The 25,693-nt window shown below is 42.4% G+C and overlaps 1 protein-coding gene across 1 annotated transcript in view; it reads right to left on the bottom strand.

Moving 5' to 3' along the window:
• Positions 1-25,540, bottom strand: part of nrxn3b (neurexin 3b) — a 282,518-nt gene extending 256,978 nt beyond the window's left edge. The window contains exons 1-5 of the mRNA XM_023430082.1: positions 25,356-25,540; positions 20,312-21,450; positions 14,939-14,956; positions 14,529-14,555; positions 13,051-13,062 (exon numbers count right to left, since the gene is read on the bottom strand). Of these exons, the coding sequence (XP_023285850.1) occupies positions 13,051-13,062; positions 14,529-14,555; positions 14,939-14,956; positions 20,312-21,008 (754 nt within the window). The 5' untranslated portion in view covers positions 21,009-21,450; positions 25,356-25,540. The remainder of the gene's footprint in view (positions 1-13,050; positions 13,063-14,528; positions 14,556-14,938; positions 14,957-20,311; positions 21,451-25,355) is intronic.
• Positions 25,541-25,693: the final 153 nt, after the last annotated feature.

Below are 25,693 nucleotides of genomic sequence, written 5' to 3'. Positions count from 1 at the left end.
AAAGCCAGCTCTACAAAACTTTATATTTCTCGAGCAGAGAGTTATTCCTGGCAGTTTTGAGAAGGCTTTGAAACAATTTTAAATCTAATTTAGAGAAAATATAATTCAAGAGTTAATGTCATAAATAAAATATGAAAGGAGGTGGGGCACAGTACACTATTTTTTAAACCATGGCTATGGCCCTGCACACCACATTATACACAGCATCTCTGCAGCAGCTACATCTATGTTATTAGCAAACAAAGTAAAACAGTTTGTGTCAAAGAAGGCAGTTTGTGTATTAAACACAAAAAACAACCACAACTAATTACAGACCCACAACATGCAGTACATATTTTCTCTCTCTCAAAGCCCAACCAGCACAAGACTGCACACATGGCTGGATCCTTTCAACACACAAGCGCAAACACACACACACACACACATACAAGCACACGGTGAGTGCAGCGTTGGGAGCTGATCAGGGCTTGATTATCTTCCCTCAGTGCAGCGCACTCTAAGCAGAACCAAATCGGATGACTTCATTAGCATATCATCTGCATAATGGCTCTGCCAGAGCAAGGGCATTTGCCTGCTACGTGGCTCCTACCATGTCTCGTTCTGAAGAGGGGAGTGTGCGGGGGTGAGGGTTAGAGATTCTCTTCAATTTTGGTTATAACTAAGCAAATGCTGGGCTCTTTGAAGTCACATGACGGCCTCAGACATCTCAACTGACCAGTTAATTGAGGGCATGGTAAAAAAAAAAAAAAAAAAAAAAGAAGAAATTCAACTGAAGATAATTTCTCTCTATTGTGCACAATCGCTGGAGTTTCCTCGCTGATATATCCAATTATAACCCTTTCTGCTGCAAATTAAAGTATGAACAAGTGGGCACGGATGTTTGTTCAGAGAATATTAATTGCATGAATATTTCTATTTTAGCATTCTGAGCATTTCTCTTTTGCAAATTACCTGGGGAATGTTTGGTTAAATAAAAGGCTTATAGAAACATGTGAAGTATAGAAATAAGAGTAATATAAAACCCTTAAAAGAAATTATCAATATAAATACTGTCATCTTAGCCTGATCACACAAAAGACCACAAGGTCCTCACCTGTCTCACATTTTCCTCCTCAGTTCTTCTCAGGGTTAAAGCTATGCAATGTTATCAAGGCTCTTGGAATATTCATTCCCTTCGAATGGTGTACCATGGTTTCCATTCCTCACCTTACAAAAGTCTGCCCTTGGTCTCTGTTGAAGAATGGCTCTTTCTTTTTTCACCTTTTTTAACATTTCATATCACTTACTTTGTAAGTCTAATGTTAATAGAAGTCACGGCCATTTTTTCCATTAGTTCTGCTTCTTTTTCTTTTAATAGGTATTCACCAGCTTCATCATGGTCCTAGGTCAAAATTTCACCAACTTAGATGAAAAAGATATCTTTTTGGAAATAAGACGGCACCTTTTTGTAGCCATCAGTGTCAGGATGTTCGAATAGCAGACACGTCGGATGAGGACTACACTTCAACACACGCAAACGTTCACACAGACACATGTACGAATAACTTGAGAAAAAAGCAGCCACATCCTGTCAGACGAGAGCGCTGCCAAGCAATGGCAGACTCCACAGATGTGAAAGCTGCGGAGGTTGCTATGTCATCGATGGGAAAAGAAAGAGAAGCATGAAAAGGAAGAAAGAAAGAAAGAAAAAAAAACAAACGCTTGTAATGCGGCGCAGTGACGTCGCACATACGTGTGGGCCACATATGTGTATAGCCTCAGCCTCCACTTTAATAATCCATTGTCAGGCCTGTACAAAGAAGTGAATCAACAAGTAACAAGTATCTAACATAGTAAAGAAAGCCTGAAGAATCTCAAATCTTGACATATTTCTCTCATCTTTTTTCAACATAGCAGTTACTGTGTGGAGCTGAGGTTTTACAACATTATTACCATCGTGGTTTTTTTTTTTTGCGAGTGCGAGTCCAGTCTGCTGCAACATAGAAAAAGCACAGTCAAACTAAAAACTTGAAGGCACATATATCCATATAAATATATATATAGAAAAAGGTATGCACAAAAAAGATTCTGAAAGTGAAGGCAACGCTGCTTCATTTATGGGCAAGCTAACTTCTAAACTATTAGCTAGCCACATTAAAACACACCCTGAAACACTGCTTGCAAGTGCGTTCACAAAATGCTTTCGATATAATGGATTTCATTTTTGTTCTTGTCTTTCTTTTCTCTTTTGATAACTAGATTTTACTTTTTTTTTTTAAAGTATATTTTTTTGGGCTTTTCTATGCCTTTATTTGACAGTCCAGTAGAGAGAGACAGGAAATGGGGAGTCAGAGAGAGGGGGAATGACATGCAGCAAAGGCCGTCCGATGCGGGACTCGAGCCGGGGCCGACTGCAGCGAGGACTGTAGCCTCTACACATGGGGCGCCTGCTTAGACCACTACGCCACACGACGCCCCAGATTTTACTTTTAAAAAACTTTTCCCAGGTTTCGGGGCCCCTCTCCATGTTGGAGCTCTGGGTATTTACATCCACTATTCCCCTCACAACGATGCCCCTGAAGCCCAGATACTAAAGTAAGGGATTTAAGTAAGTAACTAGAAAAGAACTTAGGTGCTAAACTCCCCCATAAGTATTCATGGTGATCAGACGTGAACAGACGTCATGATAATATAAATGTACAAAATTCAGCCAGTCTCCCGACTACTGAGTTGAGGCCATTAAATATTAAATCTTACTACAGCAATGTCAAATGTCATCTCATTTTGTAAGATTCCTCAGAGTTAATATGTGCTCAGACCTAAATTTGGTTGTACAACCAAAATGTTACACGGATTCAAATGTCAAATAAGCCACACTTTACCTAATAGTTACGGGAAAATGGTGCAGAAAGTCAAAACGACAATTGAATTTTTTTTCTGAAGGTCATGAGATGTTGGCGCAAAATTTTGCAACCGCAGCCCGGACGGACAGAAACATGTTGGAGCAAGGAATCAAAATGTAAGACTCAAGGGGGGAAATGTGTTGCTGTGCTTCACATTCACAGAGTTGTCTGCCAAAATGTGCTGTTGTAAATCTCACCATTGCAGCACTATTCACATCTGTCTTTGCCCACTGCAAAGAAAATGTTTCACCAAACTTTACAGAAGCCTTTAATGTAGTTTCTGGGATATCATACTAGCTAACAGACAAACAGACACAGAGACAAATTGGATTGAAATCATCACATCCTTGGCCAGAGGTTGCAAAACAGAGGCCAAAGAGGACGAATTAAATAAAGACGAAACAGAGACGGAGGAGAGGAAGAGCGAAAGAGGCAGTGTGCTCTGACAGTGGCTCCTGCGTTTCTTACGATTCTGCTGCCATGTTTGTTTACTTTCTCCCTGGTGTGAACATCTATGCATGGCTGCAGCCATCACATCTACACATGTCACCCCTCTGCACAATCACACAAACACTCTGCACAAACACACGCTGCTTCCACATATTCCTAAGCCTCTCTGCGCTCATACTTAAGACTCTCACAATACAGCCCTTCAAGCCACATCTTAACCTAGTTCTTCGTATAAATCCTACTCATAAGGTCTCAGGCACTTCACAAACAATGCACAGCATCCCTGAGTTTTCAGCCAAATGTGATCACTCAGTGTACTACTACTCCCGCAAGAAAACCTTGTCTCATTTTGCTAATTTTTTTTTCGATTTGAAATGAGAGTGTGTTTGACACATATATCTGACTAGTGAGCGATGAAAACATGTTTTTAATTGCAACACTGGGTGGTCATTAAATTAACAGACTTTGAAGCTGGAGTAAGAATGCTATGACTTGCATCTGTGACAATGCAGATGTACATTTATGTAACGTTTCAACGGATCGTCTTTTTGCTGCTGTGTGTGAACGGTGCATATTTTATGTTTGCCCAGCAGCAAGGCCAATAATGATCGCTCAAATATTTCATGGAAGCATATTAAATATTTTGTTGAGGATGTGACTTAACCAAGAGCAATATTCTTTGGGTGGTAAGTAGCAACGAAAATAAAGATGGACAAATATGTCAGTTACATATTCACATGTTCCCTATCTCTCTCTCTCTTTTCTCTTCCTCTTCCTCTCTGTCGCTGTTGCGTAACCACTGACGCACTCATGATCCGTGAAAAAGTGGGAATCAGTTTTGCTCGGTTGATCCCAGAGGTCAGCAAAAGAGAGAGAGAGAGAGAGAGAGAGAGAGAGAGAGAGAGAGAGAGAGAGAGAGAGAGAGAGAGAGAGAGAGCAGAGGGAGAGGAGTTAAGAGAGCACAAGGCCAGAAGAGAGTGGAAAGGAAAATGAAGGGAGAGATGACCAATCGTCAGGCTGGCATCAGTGAGCTGGTGTCTGGGTAAGAATTGTGCAATGTGGCTGATAATGTTTTAGGGAACTGGAGACACAGGAAATGGCTCAGAGAAAGGGGATAAGACAGGGCAGGACATGACATGGGAGAGAATAATGTAAACTAAATGGAAAACAAAAAGCTAAGTAACAGAAAGGAACAAGAGTGTGGGGGGAAAAAGATCAAAGAGACACAACGTAGAAGCAGGGAAATGGGAAAACATGTAAAGGAAATTAGAAGAGAAGAGACAATCGATTCCTCTCACAGATTCTAGTGATAAATGTAATGAAACCAGTGCAAAACCTACTTTATTCCTCTATAATAAAGCTTTGAAACACAAACAGAATTGTTTGTTGCCTCCACTTTTCAAGCACAATTCAGACTCTGGCTTCTATGAAGTGGAAGGGGGACTGCAGGAGGGAAACCCACACGTGCAGAGGAGGAGGTCTGTGTTTACAGCTCATATTTTCTGACTACTTGAGGAGCAGCCGGTCAGCGCTGAAATCAATTTGACCAATGCCCTCAATTTTTTAGCAACTTTGAAATCCACCTCAAGGATTGTGGTGTAGTTTCAGACTGAGTAATGAGGAGAGGCAAAGTTAAACTCAATTTCAGGGTGAGCGTCTGGCCATTAATAGCCGTTTATCAACAGCACGGCCAAAGCGCGCCAAGGCCAATAAGTGCCAGCTGGTGCTCTGAATCCCAACGTCTGAGGCATAACAGGAAAACCCGTTTTCATTGCCTCTGTGACACTGCATGGATGCAAACAAACCAAACCTCTGGTGACACAGTGCCTATCTCCATCTCATGCATTACAAAGGACATGAAAGGAAAAATGCCTCATTTTCCAGCATGCAATCATGTGTCAGTAGGTTAAAGACTGTGTTAAGGGGAGAGAGAGTTGCTGAGCAAATGTTCCCTCCTTATTTTTATTCTTTTGAACAGCAAAACAGCAGTGAATCAATTCAGCAACAATTCGTTTATGTTTCTTTTGTCATGTGCAGTAATAGCCTTCGCAGCTGTCAGCACCTTAGCCGTCACCGAGTTAACAGATTGTTCACCCGTTGACGTCTGACTGAACTCGACAAGATGGTGAAACACAATGGTGCATTAAAGGTACCCCCCTTTGCCACAAGTAGCGCTATGGAGTAATGGTCTGACGAGATGGCTACAGTTTTATTTGTCTGTTGTGCATGAGATGAGGTTGCACACCCGTAAGTTGCAACGACATGATAACAAAGCAGGCGACTACAAGCTAGCAAACTTGGATGGAACAAATACCGGTTTTACAAATTTACAAAAATGGTTTTGAGGAAAATCACTCAATATGTTTCAATGGAGTTTTGGGGGAAAAAAATTTATGTAAACTTTCTCTACAAGAAAACTCTGCAGTGTACTTGCACACTACACCAATTTAGCTTGTTGTTGTTTTTAAGAAAGGACAAAAAAAAAATTTGTAGCTGAATCAGATATATTCCACACATTCTTCTACCTTGTCAAAACCAGGCACCTAGATTACCCACAATGCAACTTGTAGACTGGACAGTTTGGTCAGAGTTCCAAGTGCGTTATTCTAGTAGTGGCTAATGTAGCCTCAAGATGCTAGTCTCAAGGAGCAAGGAGGAGCAGGTTACAGAGGTCTGGTGTGCTCTCTTCTTTCTAACTCCAAACCCAAAATTTCTTTTCAGTGTCAACCAACACTGACTCAGGTGACAGCACTTGAGGCAATTTGTCAGAGTTTGCAAAGCTCCCTCTGGAGCCACAGAATGTTTTATGCAGCTTTTTTTCCCCCACATATGCAGTAACTTTCTCTACCAGACCTTTAAAAAGGCTTTAATGTGTAAAATTTGTACAGCTCCTATATCAACAAAATAACATAAGGGTCACTGCACATGTGCAACTGAACACAATGAAAATCCAAAATCATTATCTGTAATCTTACTTACTTTTTGTCCAATCTGTGGCACTGTGTACAACAAGGAAGAACTCTGTTCACTTCAAACGAAAGATCTCAAGTTAGTGAGTGAGTCACTTAAGTGCTGTGCACACAGGCAGCGTGTGGCTGACATCAACCCACCAGCACCTCATCATTTCATGCATAAGCTCACAAACAGACAGCACTGTGATACATCATTACCGGTTGATAGGGGTCAATACATCATTATATGCCACTGGCCAATTTCCAAGTATTGACACACTTTATTTCCCTGAAAAAGCAGCAGATAAATTATATTTACTGTCCAGAACGGCATAACAAATAAGGCAAAACTATGTAACGCTGTGCACCAAAACATAATTTTTCTATTTTTATATGATCTCCATTTTTTGAGGGAGAGAGTATATTGGTTGACTATTACCTGAAACTACTGTGTAACACTGCAAAAAAGGCACTGTGAACTCCTAAAAAGTCACTGTGATATCTCTGACTCAGTAGTGGCAAAGTCCAGTGAACTAACCAAAGAAAAAGCTCTGAAGAGAATGGACAGAGCTGAACATAAATCCCACTGAAGCCTGGCAGCATCTGTGGACAGGCAGTAAGCACCAGCATAGTGCTCCCATCTTGAGCCTGACTGTGATGTGAGGCTCATGAATGTCCACAGTATTTTTGAACTGGAGAAACACAGGAAAGGAGGCGAGAGAAAGTGAGAAAGGCTAACTAGAATACTGAGGCCGACAGAGATGAATAGGGTGGGACAAAGGCAGAGAGGGAGAGTGAGAGAGATGGAGCCAGAGTCAGAGGAGAGGTGACAGGCAGGGAGAGAATATACAGAGATGGAGGGAGGGGAGGGGGAGAGACGGAAACAGAGCGTGTGACAGAGGCAGAAAGCAAAAATCTTGTCTGTGTGAACTTTGCGGCAGGACTTTGAGGGGATAATTAGGGAGAGTGACTCCAGAAGCGGAGAATAAGTTCTCAGTCCTAAGCCTTCATGCAGAGGGATTAGGCTCGAGCTGAACTCCTCACTCCTCCTCTCTCCCTCCCTCCAAGCACTCTAACTGTTCTCTAAAGTGGACTCGCCCCCATTGCCAAGTTATGTCCGAAGCAACTATAGCAGTGCTCTCTCTCTGTCCACCCCTGGAGACCAAACAGTTTCATTACAGAGTGAGCAATTTCTGTATCATCTCCAGCACAAGGAGCAAGTACACTTATAAAAAACAACATGCACACTGTAATTCTCTTCATTACCCAGCAACATATTATTATCATATACAGCATATTTCATCATGATACTCATATTAGGATGAGGCCATGTTAACAAGGTTTTGAATTAACTCCAGATTTCATTATTGCAAGGTGCAACATATATTTGGACTCTCCTCATTGTGTGTTTGCATTCAAGTTAAATTCTCTCAGGGGTTTTTTTTTTATTATTGCATCTGTCAGAAAGAAGACCAGGTGATAAAATGGAAACATTTTGATATTTTTTGTGTTCAGAGGAAAGCTATTCGGCGACGCCGGCAACGAGACCCGCAGGCTGTAACACAGAGTTTCACCTCTGACCTTGGGCTTCACTGTCAAATCCCGGTGAACACCATCCAGGTGTCAAAAGAAAGCACATCACTGATGGGAGATAGGGGAGAAAATAATTATCACAAGTCAGTGAGTGCAAAATGGGTCTTCATGTAGAGGACAATATGGTCTGAGCATGTTTTGCTTTTTTTGCTTGTGCTATGTTAGCACAAAATATGCTAAGGAAGTGCTTTTGATCAATGCTTTGCAAGCAGGTCCAAGCAGCAGATCTAAGTGGGTTGTGATACTTTGAGAAAAGTGTACTTCAGGTAGGAAGCTCAGTAAACTGTCAAATCAAAAACTGCTATAATCAAAATAAGTACAAATACAGACATGGCCAAAATTATAGGTACCCTTCCACCTATGAAGAATAACCGTTGAAACTGACAGGAGTAATTGGCATCCACTATTCACTATTCTTTATTCCATACGTAATAGATCAGACACACTGGTTTTGATTTTCAGTGTAATATATGATTTTAAATAATTAAACAAATGGAAATGTCATGAACAAATATATTGGGTCCCTTAAGCTAATAAAACACATCCTTTGAGGCAATCACTGCAATCAAACACTTTTTGTAGCTCTTAATGAGACGTCTACACTTCCCAGCTGATAGTTTGGCTGAACTCTTCCTCAGCAAACTGCTCCACTTCTCTCGGCTTTGATAGGTGCCTTCTCCCAACTGCGAGTTTCAGCTCTTTCCACAGATGTTCAACTGGATTAAGACCAGAACTCACAGCAGGCCACTTTAGAACTGTCCAATATTTTCTTCTCATCCATTCCTGGCTCCTTTTTAAATGTATGTTTTGGGTTATTATCGTCTTGGACGAACCATGACCTGAAACTGAGACAGAGCTCTCTGACACTGGGCAGTGTATGTTTAACTTTAGAATGCTTTGATGATCGCCTAATTTCATTTTGCCAGGCACAGATTCAAGCCCCCCTGTTCCAGATGCTGCAAAGCAACCCCACAACATAACTCAACCTCCTTCGTGTTTCACACTGGGGATGGAGTTCTTTTCTTGGAAAGCTTAATTTTTCCCTCTGTGAACATGGAACTGATGTGACTTACAGAATAGCTCTATTTTAATATACTGTATATGTCCAATGCTTCTCCCAGAAACATGATGACTGAAACATATATTGCAAGCAAACTCCAGTCAGATGTGTTGGGTTTCTCTTCTTCCATGGAGCCCAGAAAGCGATGTACAGTGCTTCCAGAGACTGTCGTTCCAGGATCTTGGAGGTCAGCATGTATCTGTTTTGAAGTTGTCCTTGGTTCTTTTTCTGCCGTTCAAACTATCCTTCTGTTCAATGTGGGGTCAGTTTTCCTCTTGCAACCTCCTTGAGGGAGGTTACGGTCTATGGCTACGGTCCCATGAACCTGAAACATTTTCATAATGTGAGCAACTGTGGTCAGAGGAACATGAAGCTGCTCAGACGCCGTCTTTCAGCCATTACTTAAACCACGCTTGGCAGTCATTTTTCACCGTGTGAATGCAAGCCCTCGTGGCCAGATCTAATTATCCAGATGACTTATTTAGATCAGCTGTAAGTCAGGTTTTTGATTTGTATTTGGGCTCACATGAACATTGACAGCTCAGTTAATTAAATCATTCAATTCGCAACGAGACGAACATGAGTGATCTCAATTACATTTTCTTAATTGTATATGCTTAAAACATGACAGCTCAACCACTACAACCTGAAAATAGGATATTATATGTGCAGTTCAATAAGCTAAACATATCTGCAGGTTGAAGTGCCGCGTGTTACTAACTGGAGCAATGTTGCTAACTGGAGCACAGTCCCTGGTCCACTGCCATGGCTTCTAAAAAGTTTGCTACATCGTCACAGCTATGCATCAAAGAAAGTTGCATCTCTGAGCCAAGAACAATCGGGACCTCTCTGACTGCGAGGGACTATAACTTTCTGGATGGATGGCTCAGGGTACATGCGGCATCGGCCCCAGATTTGAGTACAGGGATGACAAGGTGCTCCATATTTTTCATTAGAAATATGTGCCCTCACAACACTGACATGCTCCCCTGGTCCCTTCATCTGCAGCACTCCATCCTTTCCCGTTCTATCTTTCTCTCCTTCTTTCGCCTTCAGCCCCCTCCCCCCGCTCTCTCTAGCTTCTCCCCTCGGGTCTATTCTCTAGTCTCTTCTCCCCAGCCTCCCACTTACCGTGCCCTCTGACCACTGTGCCATTTACAGTACATATACACAACCGCAGAGACATGAATGTAATAGCACAGGGACTCGCTGTAAGGCATATCCTCATTTTACACATCAGGATCTCAGTATTTCACAATAAAAAGTCATATAATAAGTTGCGTAAAATGAAAACTGCCTTGTCTGAGTGCTTTAAAATGATCTTTTATACCTCTAATGGTAATTAAGTGATTTTTGATTAAGTAGCTGCAATTCTGAAAACATTATTAATAATATTAAGATAGTTATTCCTTTCCACACAAAACTCTGGAGCCCACCCAGGGATCATTGCAGGGTTAATGTAGATAGAGACACTCATTCACACTTTTAATGACATATGCGTAATTTAAAGTCCCCCCCCCACCCAGACGAAACCCCCACGGACTCCACATATTAAGGACCACAGTCATGCATCAAACCTGGGTCCCTCTTGTCGTGTTATGCAACAACACTAACAACCAAACCACTGTGGGACCTCTCACCACACACTGAACAGCCCACTGCTACCTGATATGCTGAAGTGATACAAGTGTAAGGGAATTCTGTTTTTGGTTTGCCCCATCCACGGGGAGAAAACAGTGCAGGGTCTGATACAGTGGTAATTTTAATCTCATTGAGATCACATTTCAGTTCAAAAGACAGAAAATACACAGCTTTCCATTACTTCATATCAATCACGATAGATGATCATACAGTAACTGACTGTTCTCTAAGCCCTTCCCCAGAACAGCAACTGTCCAATCATAGCTTAGCAACTGTAACTAGGCATGACAAGCCTGTCAACCTTTGGATTTCTGCACTTCAAGACACAGGGTGCATGAGGCTGCAGTAAGACCTAAACTCTGCATCCAAAGAGTTGGGAGCGTGAGTCTTTTTTTTTAGCATTTACAACAAAAACCAAAAATATAATTGTAAGAAATGGATTCAAAAGTGTGTTTTTCTGCTCCGATATAAGCTGCAAAATGTTAGCATGTCTGGCTAACTAGTGTAGTAGCCGAGCGTTACTTCCAAAGCCAAGAGGCACATCACACTATCTTAGTTTGTGCGATTATGGGTTATAGGAAAAAAAAACTCTTCCACGAGTAGCACCTTCACTGTGTGTAATAATTAACCAGTTAGAGCTGATAAATCTGCCAGGGACAGCTGCAAGTAAAATAAACAGCTGCAGGCTTAAAATGAGAAACCTGCTTTTGTCTACCTGTCTGCAATTATGGAACCATTGTTTCGAAAATGACTGACAATTTAGAGTGATGAGGCTGCCCCCTCTTAACATTGTAAACAAAAAGCCTGACAGGCATAGCAACAGTAACCAAGAGGGACGGGCACATTCAGTTGTTCAAAACTGTGAACATAGATGACTCACACATACCATTGTAGTCGGTTCTTTTGTGACCACGTTTCAGTCAAAAGTCAGACAATACACAATTTGTCTTAAACTGATATCAGTCAGGATCATAATTCACAGGCACACGCATACACACACACACACACACACACACACACACACACACACACACAACATGCATGACCACACACAACTACAGAGTGTATCACGTGGCTTTGATAAATGAAAAATGAGGATATTCTCTGCACAACGGCAACACAGAGGCCACTGCTATGACCTTATTCAAATGAAGCCAAAATATCAGATGAAATTCACCGATCAGCTCCTTTTCAACAGACACAGAAACTGTCACGTCCAATTAAGCACTTAGAGAGAGACAGACACACACACATACACACACACACACACACACACCCCCAAACACATGTACGCCTCATCTTCACACAGACAGTCCATCCGTCAGTGTTGTGCGAGTTCACACCTCCCAACAGCTAGCTCAAAGTTCAGTTCACACAAAATAAACTCAACCAGTTCATGCTCATACTTCACAATTTTGAATTTCAGACTTAGTTCACAAATCCAAAAAATGAACTAGTTCATGTTCATTTCATCCATTTTTTTTTTTTTTTTTTTTTTTTATAAACAAGCTGCTCTGAACTTTTCTTTTTCAGTAGAACCTCCTCCTACCCTATCATTGCCTCTTCCCAAACTCAATGAATTACTCTATACTACTATAGAATCACAGACAGCATTGTTTAAATCAAGCAGTCGGATTGCCCTGGTCCCGCAGTTGTATGTCAGGTGTTAGGCGCCAGCTAAGGCAACCCTCCGAGGGCCCAATGAACGCGTCATAACTGGGGAGATCCATGAGAAGGGCCAACGCCACCGCCGTTTCCCCATTCAGCATCAGACACTCCTGTGTTTGATTTGCAGTCACTAGCCGTGCCAGACGCATACCGGGTGCCACCGTAAAACACGTTTCTTCACCTGATGTTTTTTTTTTTGTGGTTGGCAAACAGCTTTCTGGTGCATTACCCCCACCCTCTGGTGCCTTAATTGCAAATTGATACATTCACTTCACCATTCACAAAGAACACGAGCATATTCAATGATCGCACTCATTTAGCACGTTCTCGCACAGCGCTGTCCAAGTTTAATATTAACTGTTTGCAAAGACACTGAATAATTCAAACTACGACTAACATCATTTTAAATTTAACAGTGATAATCATGTGAAAATCTCCAGTCTCCAGTACTGACACCATATTTCTCTCCATTTCAACTCATCTCCCTGCTCACTCACTCATCCTTCATGCAACAGTAAATACGGGCACTCGTTAGCTGGAGAGCATCGAGCGCCATGATTTTCCCTTTTTCCCTCAAACACACAGATGAGCACATGCCCACTGTTAATGAACAGACATAATGAATGATTAACCAGTAGCAGCCCAAGCACAAATTCCACACACACGCATGCACACGTACACACACGCACACGTACGCACACACACGCACACACGCGCACACACACACACACACACACACACACACAAACACACAGCTCTTGCAGTGCAAATAAGAGTACAGTAAGGAAAAAAGGGATTTCTGTACCTTTGTTTCTACCTACAGTTTTGGACAGGAGAAAGGATCCGTAGAGATAAAACAGGGAAGAGTGTCATCCCGCGCAGAGCATCAGAGAAAGACAGCAAAAAGTGGGGATAAGCTATTGTTAGTCTACCATAAGCCTGTACACTGCCAACTGACAATTTCATGCAAAATGTTGACAATCATGCAAATGGTGGGGAAATGAGAGAAGCGAGCGTGGGCAGCAGACAACTGACACTTCACAATTTTAGCGTTCTCTGTTTTCTTTATCTTTTGCTGAACTGCGTCTCCACACTGAGGTCAGAGGCAGTGATCAAAATTTATCGGTACATCATCTGAAAAGAAGTGGCACTGGAAGCTTGGTAACTTGCAGTGGCGACCTTCCATTGTGGCCAGTTGTGTTTGCGGCAAAATGGTAATGTAGACGAGCGCTCTGTTGACCTCCCTTGTTACTCGGGAGACGAAAGAGAAGGCTATGAAGAAAAGCTTTACAGCACAGTTAATATAATCGCTTTCTCAATTTTGGACTCTCCAGTTATCTCCGTCACCTTAAAAGGTCAGTGCTGTCCAGACGGTTTGCAACTGCTTGGCGAGTACGGAGTTGAACTATATGCGAAAGTATATCGGGAATTTATGTTTCCATGCAAATCCAAAGATCTTGCCAATTTCACGGCTCTAAATGCTGGTGTGACAGAACCCTAACACAGTTCTAAATGAACCTTAAGGTGAGTTTATTTTCTTTACTGCTGTTTCCAAGGTCAAGAATGAACATAAAATAATTGGTTTTGAAATTACCTGCTCATGATAATAACAGTATGGTTTATTGTAGTTATGGAAAATAAAATACGGTTAAAGTATAATTAAGGTTAGGCAACTAAAACACTTGTACTATATCTAACCATGACAATTTTTCCTCCTCTTTATCTCCCATACCAATTCTTGTCTTCTTCCTAAGCTGTCTCCCCAAATTCCAGTGATTTCCCGATCCACCCTCCTGCTCCCCTGCTTTTCATCCTCCCTCCCTCACGCCTCCGCTACCCCATCACTGCAGAGGTCGAGTAGGAACAGTGGAGTGTGTCACTGCATGTTAGCTGTGGAACTGAAAACAGTCCACAATTATGTAATACACAGAAACCTGGGTGAAACGAGGGTGAGGAGACACAGAAGCATAGAGAGAGAGGGAGGGAGGGAGGAGAGAGAGAGAGAGAGAGAGAGAGAGAGGGAGAGAGAGAGAGAGAGAGAGATGAAGGTGAGATGAGGAACATGCCATGCCGCCATGCACCCTTCCCCACCAACACACACATAGACCCACACAAACCCTCCCACTTCTCTGCAGCAACAATGAAAGCACAGCAACACACAAATGCACATGGACAGGTAGTGAAGGCACACAGCGCAAAATTACGCCCCAAAACCAAGCTAGGCGGTGAGTGAACACAAAAAAAAAAAACAATAGAGATCTACAAAGAAAAAGAAGAGAGTACCTTGCTCTGCCTTCAGGTGTGCGAGGCCTTGAAGAGAAAAATCAAACAGACAGGAACAGAGAGAAAATTTGAGGAACAACAGCACACCAATACTACACTTGTATTGCCATTATGCATGCTTTGCATGATGGCAAACCATGGCTATCACACTAAAAGCAAAGCTTTCCCAAGTGCATTTGAAAGCTTTCTGTTGAAACAGACAAATGACTAATAAAGAGAGCAACACAGTATGTGAATATAAAGTAGCTCTGCAAGTTGTTTACTGAATAAATGTCAGCTATAACAATATTACTGGTACGTTTTTCCGTGAAGTTTGAAAATTGAATGAATTACAGATTACATAATGTGATATGAAATGAACTGCTGCTAAAGTTGAACTGAAAGTGTGACCTGTCCTTCTTGAGACTCACCTGGTTTTCTCTGGACTGCTGTGGAGTTGTCAGAAGAAGAAGGAGAGAAAGCAAAGAGAAGTCCTGCATTAGTGACACACTACAGCCGCTTTTGCATGTTGGTCTACCATGCAAAACATACCACACTTCTAAGCATTGTGTTGCCATGTAAGGAGCGGAGAGCTGCCCCTTGACATGCCTGATCAAAATAACTACCTCAGTAAAAATCCCTGTGGAGAAAAAAAACACAAAGTTTCATCTGTCCCGTCCTCTCAGGGAACCAGATTTACATGACACCTTTGCCAATCAACTCTTACACATTTCGAATATTGTTACAGTAACATAATATTCTGCAGCTTGTATCGCACAGAGTGCCTCACACACATAAGAGGAGACATAAATCCACACCCACACAGAGGATTTATGGTGTTGTGAGGTTTGTGGATCTCAGGACGCTCCTTCTTAGACCCATATCATACTCCTCCACTTCCCCCCTTTGCCCCTTTAACCCACCCACCCACCGACATTTTCTTCACTGCTGACCCAAATTCAACACAACCCTTGTGGTTTCTCAGGGGAACGCTCACTGTGGGATTCCTGTAGTTCACAGCATGGCATGACAAAAAAAAAAAAAAAAACAGAGAGAAAAAAATAAGCCACACATTAAGCTTCATCCCTTGCAGCAAACATCCTCACCAGGATCTCACCAGTGGATGACACCTTGTGGGTATCAAACATGCCAGTCTGATTTAGGGCACATGAGAGATCACTGGGTGAATTCAGTCTCAGTTGTATACGTGGTTATATGTTGCGCTGTATTACAGGATTTTTTCCCCACCAAACCTGGTGCTTGTAGCCTGAAATGAATTTTGAGAAATTTCTGCAATCAGAGCCTCTAAAGAGTATCAAGGACTGACACGAGGAAATTAAATTAATCTTAATTAAATGTTGGCTCTAATGCACAAATATCAGATGTTAATTTGACTGTCTTGATCTCTGCCCAGGATGCAACAGAGGCCTTGTCCGTTTCCCACCACTTGATGTAACTGGGGATTTTCAATGCTTTACTTTATTTTTTCTCCCTGACAGCATTAAGTCCTTGTTAAATGTTAAATTTAAGAAACTCAACACAAGACAGAAATATCATTTGAGGGGAGGGGCAGGGAGACGAATTCAGTGGAAGCTGCTGGTGACGATGAGGTGAGATTTTCTCCTGTCTCCTTTAGGGATCCCAAAATGGCTGCTACTTCTCCTCCCACACGAGAAAGGATGACATTGGCAGAGGAAAGGGAAGGACGAACCATGGAAGTGGGGGGAAGGGAGATAGTGGCCAGCTGATGGACAGCAGTGCAGCTCTGGCTCTCCACAACTGGGGGACTTAGGACCCCTGAATGCATGTGCCTGATTGAGCAGGAACACGTTTTTTTTTTTTTCTGACTGTGCAAATGCTTGCGCTCAGTAAGTGCGCCTATACAGTGTGTGCGCGTGTGTGTTAAATGCTCAGTTTCCCATGTAGATAAAACCCTTTCTCTTGATGCGACAGCATCCAGAACAAGCCAATGTGCTGTGGAGGACATGTGGTCCGAGTATAATCCCCTGCTCTATTTTACCAGCAGCTTCACCACTCAAATCCAAACATAATTTTCAGCTTGGGCACTAGACACAAATGCCCTCTGCACTGGAATCAGGCAAGTCCCTGCACCATTTTTTCCCTTTTTTTCCCCCTGACCTACTTTTTATAGTAAGATTATTGTAACTGTCATTTTTTCCATGTCTGTTTATTAATCCCCAAAGCTAAGCCTGAAGGCACCATTTCAGCACTTGCTTAACAGTTTGCTTGCCCTAGCATTCAATTACTAGCCTTCCATCAAGCCTGTGAATATTTTTTAAGCAAAAAGGGCCTTAAAGTGTTCATTACAAATGCAGGATGTAGGATTCCAACAGAGGAAATGAACGATCATTTTACATATTCATTAAACAATCCAGTGTAGCTCTTAATAACCTTGACCTTATGCACATCTCATTGTAACTGAAAAAACCCTGAGGTATTCAAGAGACTTCATAATGTCACCCCCATTAATTTAATTGAACAGAAGGAGGGACAATATCCAGATCATTACCATAAAAGATACTGATATTTGCACAGTTAATAACGGGAGTGGAATCAAGTTAATATTAAAGATGACTCCGCAGAAAGAAGCAGCTTTTAGAGTTATCAACACAGCACAAAACAATAGTCCGAGGCTGCAGCAGTGGATTCGCCTGCCAAAGTCAACACATGTGCAGAGCGAGTGGTGAGTGGTGTCTAATTTCAGCTCATTGCCCTGACACAGTTAGTCACACTGATACATCCTGATCCACATGGGAGGAGAGACTGAACATGTGTTTTATGGCCAACTGTTTGTGGTGCTAAGCTACAAGCCGAGCTGGACTATTTGGGAAGAGCTGCACAGGCTCAGACAGACAGAGACTGTCTCATGATTATCATGTAATAATAATGCTTCAGCAGAGTGCTAACCAAGCTATCCCTCAATGCAAGAAACACACACCCAAAAATGGAGAAACAGTGTGGGAATGGTTGGTTTTTTCATTGCACAAGTGGCACAGACAGGCTCTATCCAACTCTTCCCATGCCGTTTTCTCATTTCTCATCTCACATGTTAATTCTGCCCACTTCTCGCGTTTCCCTTCTAGGCCAGTGGGCTAGCAGGCTACCATTAGGAATACGGCTGGCAAAATGCTTCCAAGGCCCAGTCAACTCAGTCAGTCAGCCATCTGCCAGTTTAACGAGCAGCTCCAGGGCCTCGTTTCTCCCGCGTGTATGTGTGTGTATGTGTTTGTGTGCACGACTGTGAATGCAAATGTATCTGAGTGCATGCATGCAAGGCCCCGGCCATGCAGCCTGATAATGTAACATATAAATATTCACGGGTTTGACAGATTGCTTTCATCGCTCATTAATGTGCGGCATAATCAACAGTATGCCGACAAAGACAGGTGTGCTAAGCAGTTGTTCACATCTAACTGCAACCAACTGATGAAAGTTTGATCACTCTTGAGTATCCCCCGCAAACGTTCTGTGCTCCAGGGCTGCTTGAAGTATTTTGCCACTTATGGACATGTGGGCTTAGCAATAAAAAGAAATACTGTGCTAGTTTGCCAACAGACAGTTTGAATTTGACGGTGGTGTTTGTGAAAGCATTTTCCGGGCAAATTAGCCATCTCTGTTCTCATTATCCTCCTAATTATGGTTCCCAGTCTCTGTGGCATAATCAACAATCGACCACATCAGTTAATGGGAAGGCAGACAAGAGCAGCAGTCAGATCAGCTGGGAAGCTAACATGACTACCCTCCCTGCTTCGCTCTTGTGTTGCCTCAGAGCAGAAGAAAATGGAGAATAGGTGTGTGTGTGTGTGTGGGAGAAAGACAGACAGACAGAGAGGAAGTAAGCAGGGGGTGGTTCATGTCCAACAGCTGACCTCCTGGGACAAATTGGGGTACAACAGGCCAGTGGTGAATTCACTCGTCATACTTGCTCTGCCCTGCGGCTGAGATATGACCATCTTTTCCTGTCCAAGCTGTCTGGCTGAGTCGCAAGCGCGCTCTTAAAACCTTGGTTTTTTTAAGACAAGGATGTCATAGTTCCCCTGTCAGCTCTCAGGAAGCTCTCAGACAAATGGACCACCACCTCCTCCTCCTCCTCATCCTCCTCCTCCATCGACTGTTCGACACAGCCAATGAGCAAATGGGATGAAGCGAAAAGGGGGCAAGTCCAGTCCGTCCGCTTGACTACTCTGCAACCAGCACATCGCGTGCTGTCCTGAACAATGCCACAGGCTAGGCGCTTGGGATTTAAGCTCCAAACAGCTTCGTTTGAGCAGCAAATGATCGGACACATTATGAAACCTAATGCAGCAAACCCCTGCACGGAAATCTGGAAATGCATATTTTAAATGCCTGCTGTAATGCTGGCAAATAATGACATCTTAACTGTATTAGACACAGTTTAAAATAACTTGCAATCAGTGCTGTCGCGTTTAGTGAGCGTTCCCCTGATTTTTGGCAAAATGGAGTCATCCCTCAGCCATGTCAGTCTGATTTAGGCAGGCAGGAAGTGGGTCAGCAGTGGAGGAAATTTGACATGGGTCAGTTCACACAAAGTTATCCTTTACAATCCATACACATGAAGAAAAGAGTTAAGCGTGTGAGATTACTGATCTACATATGAAAAATTAATTTTTTTTTGATGATGTGGGAGTACCAAAAAAGAAGAAATTTAATTTTCTGCATCAGCAGGCATTGATCTCAAGGCTGAGAGCAGTGGTGTGTTTTGGAAGATGTAGGTTTTAACATTAACCAGTCCTGAACCAGCAGAATTAGAAAATTGAAAGAAGTTCATGGTACAGTACAAGGGAACATTTTTTTTTTTTTTTTTTGCATTTCCTGGAGTGGGAGGAAAGGTCCACTTTTAAAAGTGGGTCCTGCATTATATCACTGACACTGGGCCGTTTGAGAGTATACATAAGCACTGTATTAGCTGGAGAAAAAAAAGCTTTGTATGCCTATATCTTTAAAGGCGTGGAGATGGAATAGAGTAGAATATTGTCGAAGTGCTGCATCTCATTACACTCCACCAAAAAAGAGATGGCCTTGGCACAGAAGCAGAGGAAAAATAGATGAAGTTGTTTCTCATCCAAACATTGAGTGTACCTTCAGGTCCCTGCACCACCTTGCAAGAGCTGAATACATTTAACGGAGAAGAGAGAATTGAGTGTTGTAATTTTAGTCATATCAGCTAATACCATATCCACCGCTTCCTCATCAAAAGTAATAACTGTGACGGGAGAGGAAATGCTGAGCACATCACCTCCAATTTAACTCCCACATGAAATATGAAGACTTTCTAAGAGAAGCTGCAAGAGCAACAACCTACAATGAATGAACTGCACTAAATCTTTCAAACACACGGGAGTATACGTGCCCGCGCTTCATATAAATTACACTGTTGTGCAAAATGCTACATTGCAATCAATGCACATTTTTCAAGGCGTTTTATAAATGAAGTTTGGGGTGACACAAATCACATTAGGTGTAGCGGGAATAGCAACGCAGTTATGGAAATTAAATCTAATTTCAGCAGTCTGTATTGAAATTTATAGTTTAGCAGAATACAATTAGTTTTAAGCCACACACGATAAGATAACTGTATGATGCAAAAAGCAAATATGAGGGAGGGGTCAATGTAGTATTTTTATACTGTATACCTGGAGGAAGACAGTAAACTTGGTGTTAGGTCAGTTCTAAATTTATAAGCAATCACTCTGAATTTTATACAGAGATTTTAATCAATATTCAGTGCTTGACACAGAAAGCTCTGGAGCCAGCCCTCTTACCTTCAGTGCAGTATCGACCTACATATCCAGTTTTGGAGCAGTCACAGTAGGTTTCTCCATCTGCCAGCGAGCAGATCCCGCCATTCTCACAGGGGTTCTCTGTGCAAAGGCCCATCATCTCCAAGCGCACTTTCTGACTATTGATGAGCGTGGGCAGCTTACTTCCATAACTGAGGTCTGTAATAATTCCCTTGAATGGTGGCAGCTCACGGACTGAGGGCAGGGTGATTGCAGATGTGCGGATGTCCCCCGGCAGCCCTCCAAGGAAGAGGTCACTGACGATCTTCATGAACTGACGCTGGGGGCGCACCTCCTCCGTCTTGGTCTGGCCATCCACAGCCAAGCCAGTCCGCAAATTGTGCCTGTTGATGGCGGCAAAGTGCCAGCGGCTGTCATTGATCATTTTATCAGAGGTGATGGTGGTCTCGGCGCAGTCGATGCTGACGCAAAGCTGCAGCTTACCCTCAGATACCTTGAGAAGCAGGAAGTCGCAGTATCCGCCGTCGTCAAAGTAGAGCAGCAGGCCTTCCGATTCTGAAGTCTTGAATTGAAATGTCAGGTCACTTCTGGAGCTGGCGTCCCAGCGCAGGTAGCGAGCCCACTGACCTTCAGAGCCAGTAAACTCTAAGCCTACGCTCAGGCCCAGCACAGTACTTAGCAGCAAGAGGACATGCCCAGGTAGGCTGTTGGGATTCATCGTAGAGAATAACACGGTGTACCAGAAGACGGAGAAAACTAGGGATAGATCCTCAGAGTGATTATAACATCTGATTATGGCTATGTTCCAGGATTTATCTGCTGAATGTTATATTCCACATAGATAATTTTGCTGTCAAGCGGAGAATACAATATCCGTTTTTTTTTTTTTTTTGAGGCAGATCTAATGTTGATAATGGACAGAATCTAATCTTCTCAGCCAAGTCTTTGCAGAGATACATGGAAAAAAATCAAATTTCCACACAAAGTGCACTGATGAAAGTGCTAAGATGAAGGTATTGGGTCAGTGATTCAGGGCTGCATCTTGCGATTTTTCTTTGAGGCGACTTCCTGGGTTGAAGCACATAACCTTCATTGCCGGTCCAGTTCCGTGCCCCATGGTTTGAGGTCCCGCTACAGACACACCTACACCTTTGACAGAACTGCAGAAGAAAAAGAAGAAGAAAAAAAAAACAGATCCCTTTGAGCAAAAATTTATGTTTTGATGAATGTGATGTGGTGGTTCACTGGTAGTGAATACACAAACTTGAGATACACAAAAATGTATACAATGACATATATGTAATCAAATACTATCCAATACAGTAGCTCTGCAAAAAACAGATCATTTGTGAAGGTTAAAATGTCACATTTTGATTGATACTGGTTGAGAGGGGTTAATTCGACTGTAATTTTTAGGCAGCATTTTATAATGTTGTTACTTTATAATAGCATACATTATTGTAATTAAGTTAGTCCAATTAAAAATGTATTCAAATGAGCAGAATAGAGAAGCACTGCGGCTTTTGTGACAAGAAGTTAAATAAAATATACAGAAGTGCCTTGCAGATAAACAAAATCATTCCTGTGAGTTTGTTTCAAATTGAAAGGGGATATTGAGAGCATCATTCGATGCAGATTTGACTCTCCATGTGGCCATTAAATACCACTAAATAACCACTAATAACCTCCATTAAAGGTTTATGAGCATTTTATGCCGGGTTCCATTTCTACCAATTACCCATTTTATTTGAAGATCAACGCAAATAATCACTCAGAGTTTTAAAGCCTTAATTTGAGAGTTAAACTCCAAACAGCGGAAGCACAACACAGAAATTTTGCAAGAAAAAAAACAAAAACATAGTAGACTGCTGTTGCTGATTCTGTGATGAGTGAAAATCCATTGAGGTGAGCCAGAACATGTGTTTAGCCTCAAACGTTAGCCTGATATCTGTAAGGGTCTGCTGGGATCCTGATAAATATGACTAATTATCCACCGCCACTCTTTCTCTCATTTGCATGTCTTTGGAGGATTACAATCATAAACAGCTATTCAGAAAGATGTTATGGTGGTACCACTTCATGTTTGAATCCCACCGCCATTACCATTTTTACATTTTTATTTCAGTGAATATATTCATTGCCATCATTCAAACCCAGTTGACACTGGTATGGAATATTAACCAGCTCACTAGCCCTCGATCGTTACACCTGTACTTACTCAGTCCTGTGTAAATTTGCTCTGCAGAGCTCGAAATGATTCACATGGCGAAACCTTATATGTGTGTGTACTCTTCCAGCCCTTTGCCCTTGCAATTGTTTTGGCAGTGGGCTACCCACCAGACAAACGCATTGTCCAATCATGACAGTAGCACAGAGCCATGCAACACAATAGGCCCTTTAACCACCTGCCCTGAATAGTTAATCTTGCTGCAGCAGGCGAGCTATTGAATTCTAGTAACTGATACCTATGCTAATGCACTGTGTGTGCACACATGTGTGTCCCTGTGCTTGAGTGAGCATGTGTGTATCTTACTGGCAACAATGCGTTGCCTGGTTCAATCATTGTCTTTGTCTTAAAAGTGACTCTGTGAGACAGCACAGAGGTTTAAAGGTTCTGTGTGGTGACAGAAACCCTGAACACAGCGGTGCCAATCCAACCTACCAACACAGAGATGTGCACTGTGCTCTGTGTGTCCCTTCTATAAGCAAAGCATGATATCCCCATGAAACCTGAGATGCCAGTCTCCTATGAAAATTGGCCTTGGCCTCTATTCAGTTAACATGACTTATTGTGTGTATTACCTAACTGAGGCATCAGGTGTCTCTGAGCCATAGATGTGACAAGTGAATGCTAACAATGCTAACATGTTCTCTGTCAGTTAACTAAAGCACTAATAGAGATTTCTTTCCCCCAGTGTAAGACATGCCTTTTTACAACGTCTCTCACATTTAACACTAAACACAAGATTTTAAGTAAGGCTATAGCACCAGTTCATTTTCGGTTTTTTAACATTTGACGAACTCCAGTATCTAATTTAATGTAAAACCGGTCCACCTGCTAGCTAGCCCGTAGGCTTAGCTAAATGAGGCTAATGTGGTGACAAGTCAGATTTCACACGATATATTTTACTGACACTTTTCCTCACAGGCTTGTTATGAAATATGCCCTTCAGCTAACCCCACCCCTGGTGATAGCATACTTAGCAGTCCTCACTCTAGAGGGCACAAAACACAAGTTAATGAACTATTTTTGACAAAGTAAAAGTATTTGTGTTTAACTTCAATGGATAGAAACTTATAAAGACAGCGAGCCACACGTCAAAATGTGGAGGTATAACTACCTTGACGTCGTCGACCCTTAGCAGTAATGTTAGCTAACTGGTGTTCTTGATAGAGTTTTAAGCATGCTAGAATAAACAGATATTTTCCGGGATATATACACAGTGAATTATTAAAGAGAGCAGGATATGAGATGACCTGCACGGGATACCGTCACTGACTGGACATAAATGATGCATTGATGCGTCCAGCTTCGGTGCGGCAGATTTATTGACATGTTTTGTAATATAGCCTAGCCCCCCATCACGCACTGGAGACCTGTGCTCCCTGTCTATCACACGCTTCAGCCTGGAGGAACGATTTAATCCGACATCAGTCACAGCAGACAAGGGTATCCTACACTGGGAGTGCGTGTGTGCGGACCTGCCAGTCCACTAGTTACACAAAATGGGGTCCATGTACCAGCAAGGGGGCTTTAGGGGGCACCAAGCGGTCACCAGCAACAATACTTGATCATTTCAGCATTTCCACTCAATACAAAATGTGAAAATCTTAGACGTGTATTAATCACGTGTAACTTTATTTCTACATCATTTAACCACACAAATCCAACTCAGATGGTTCCTCAAATAGATCAAACTTGTTTGAGGGGGCATCAAAGACATGAATGCTCTGTGCTTTAAATGTAGTTTTAACTGCACAGTCCGGCCTTTGCTGTCATATAATGAATGGACACGTTAAGACTGTTCCAGGTGTCTGTCACCCAGTGAACATCTGCGCAAAAGTCCAATGTTATTAAAAGATAGCCTCGTATTTAACCACATGCTTTAGATGAGAAAATTGCTCACAGTATAACGGCATAATGATTCTATATAGTCTACGTTTAATATTATTATAATGGCCAACAATCCATACAGAAAAATACCCAAAAGGTGGTCATGAGATGACAGAGACATAAGTTCCTGCAGGAATATTAAATTATAGTGATGTTACTGTCTCTATTGCAAACCCCGTTGGATTTGTCAATCCCACACAGACATGCTTCCACAAAATGAGCCCAATGACCAGCGTTTATGTAGATCAGAGTCATTTTGATCTGTTAATGGAATATTTGATATCTTCTGCTGAAAGTAAAACGCTTCAAACTGATTAGAAATCCGAGCCTGCACCACTGAATTAAACAGCGGACACCATTTTTCCAGCAGCGCTCCCAGCTCCAGCTCTCCCTCTGCCTCTCGCACGGTGGCAGTCTGACTGTTGCTCAAGGGTTTACTGCCCTTGCTTTAAAAGAAAATTACCAAGCGAAATTGTGAACAGCAGTCGGGATTATATTTTCAAGAAAGCATTTGTAAATCGTGAGCAGTTCTGGCAGTTTCTGTTACCGAGCTGTTTCCCCACCGACTGAGAGACGCGACTCAGTGGTGCTGAAACTTTCCGTCTCGACGCGCATCACTCATTCACCACAGATATATTTGTCACAAATTCAGTTTTAACAAGTCAACGTGGTCTCTCGAGGTGCGGTTTCCCCCACAAATCACCCTCTCCTCTGTGGTTAAACTGCGGGCGAATGCTTTTAAACTAATCATCCAAACCATCCCATTGCGCTTAAATCCCCATTTCAGCCCAAACTCACCAAATCCACATCAGATTTACACCAGAAGAAAATTCATGCAGAAAAACTTCAGGATCCTACAACATTAATACCTTCACAGCACACCTCATGCATGAGGGACGGGATGAAAAAACAATTAAAACCACGAATAGCCCAGTTCTAATCTGCTCCTACCTTTTCTTGCAGACGGTTCCGGACGGATAAAGCCTATTTATAAGTAGGCTATAGCAAATTATAATAATCCAAAGCAAAATTCCATCCAGAAACCGTAGTATTTTTTAATTATATTCTGCCTGGGGCGATGAGATGCTGATGCTGGTGACGAGGAGGTTATTATAAGTGTGGAGCGGTGGAGGGAAAGGCAGCGGTCCTCCTTCCCCCGGCTCAGTGAACGCGCATCTCTCAGCTCGGCTCACTCAGCGCAACTGATGATGGGCCCCTTGATTTCTCCCACACTGACGCTCTGACCCGCCTTCTACATGGTACTCTGGATGATGGTGGTGGTGGTGGTG

The sequence above is a fragment of the Seriola lalandi genome, unplaced genomic scaffold (genome assembly GCF_002814215.2).
Source record: "Seriola lalandi dorsalis isolate HSWRI2012SDOR001 ecotype SW California unplaced genomic scaffold, Sedor1 jcf7180002054901, whole genome shotgun sequence".
Lineage (NCBI taxonomy): Eukaryota > Metazoa > Chordata > Actinopteri > Carangiformes > Carangidae > Seriola > Seriola lalandi.
Note: the sequence above shows the minus strand (reverse complement) of the source record. Positions and strands in the feature narration are given on the sequence as shown.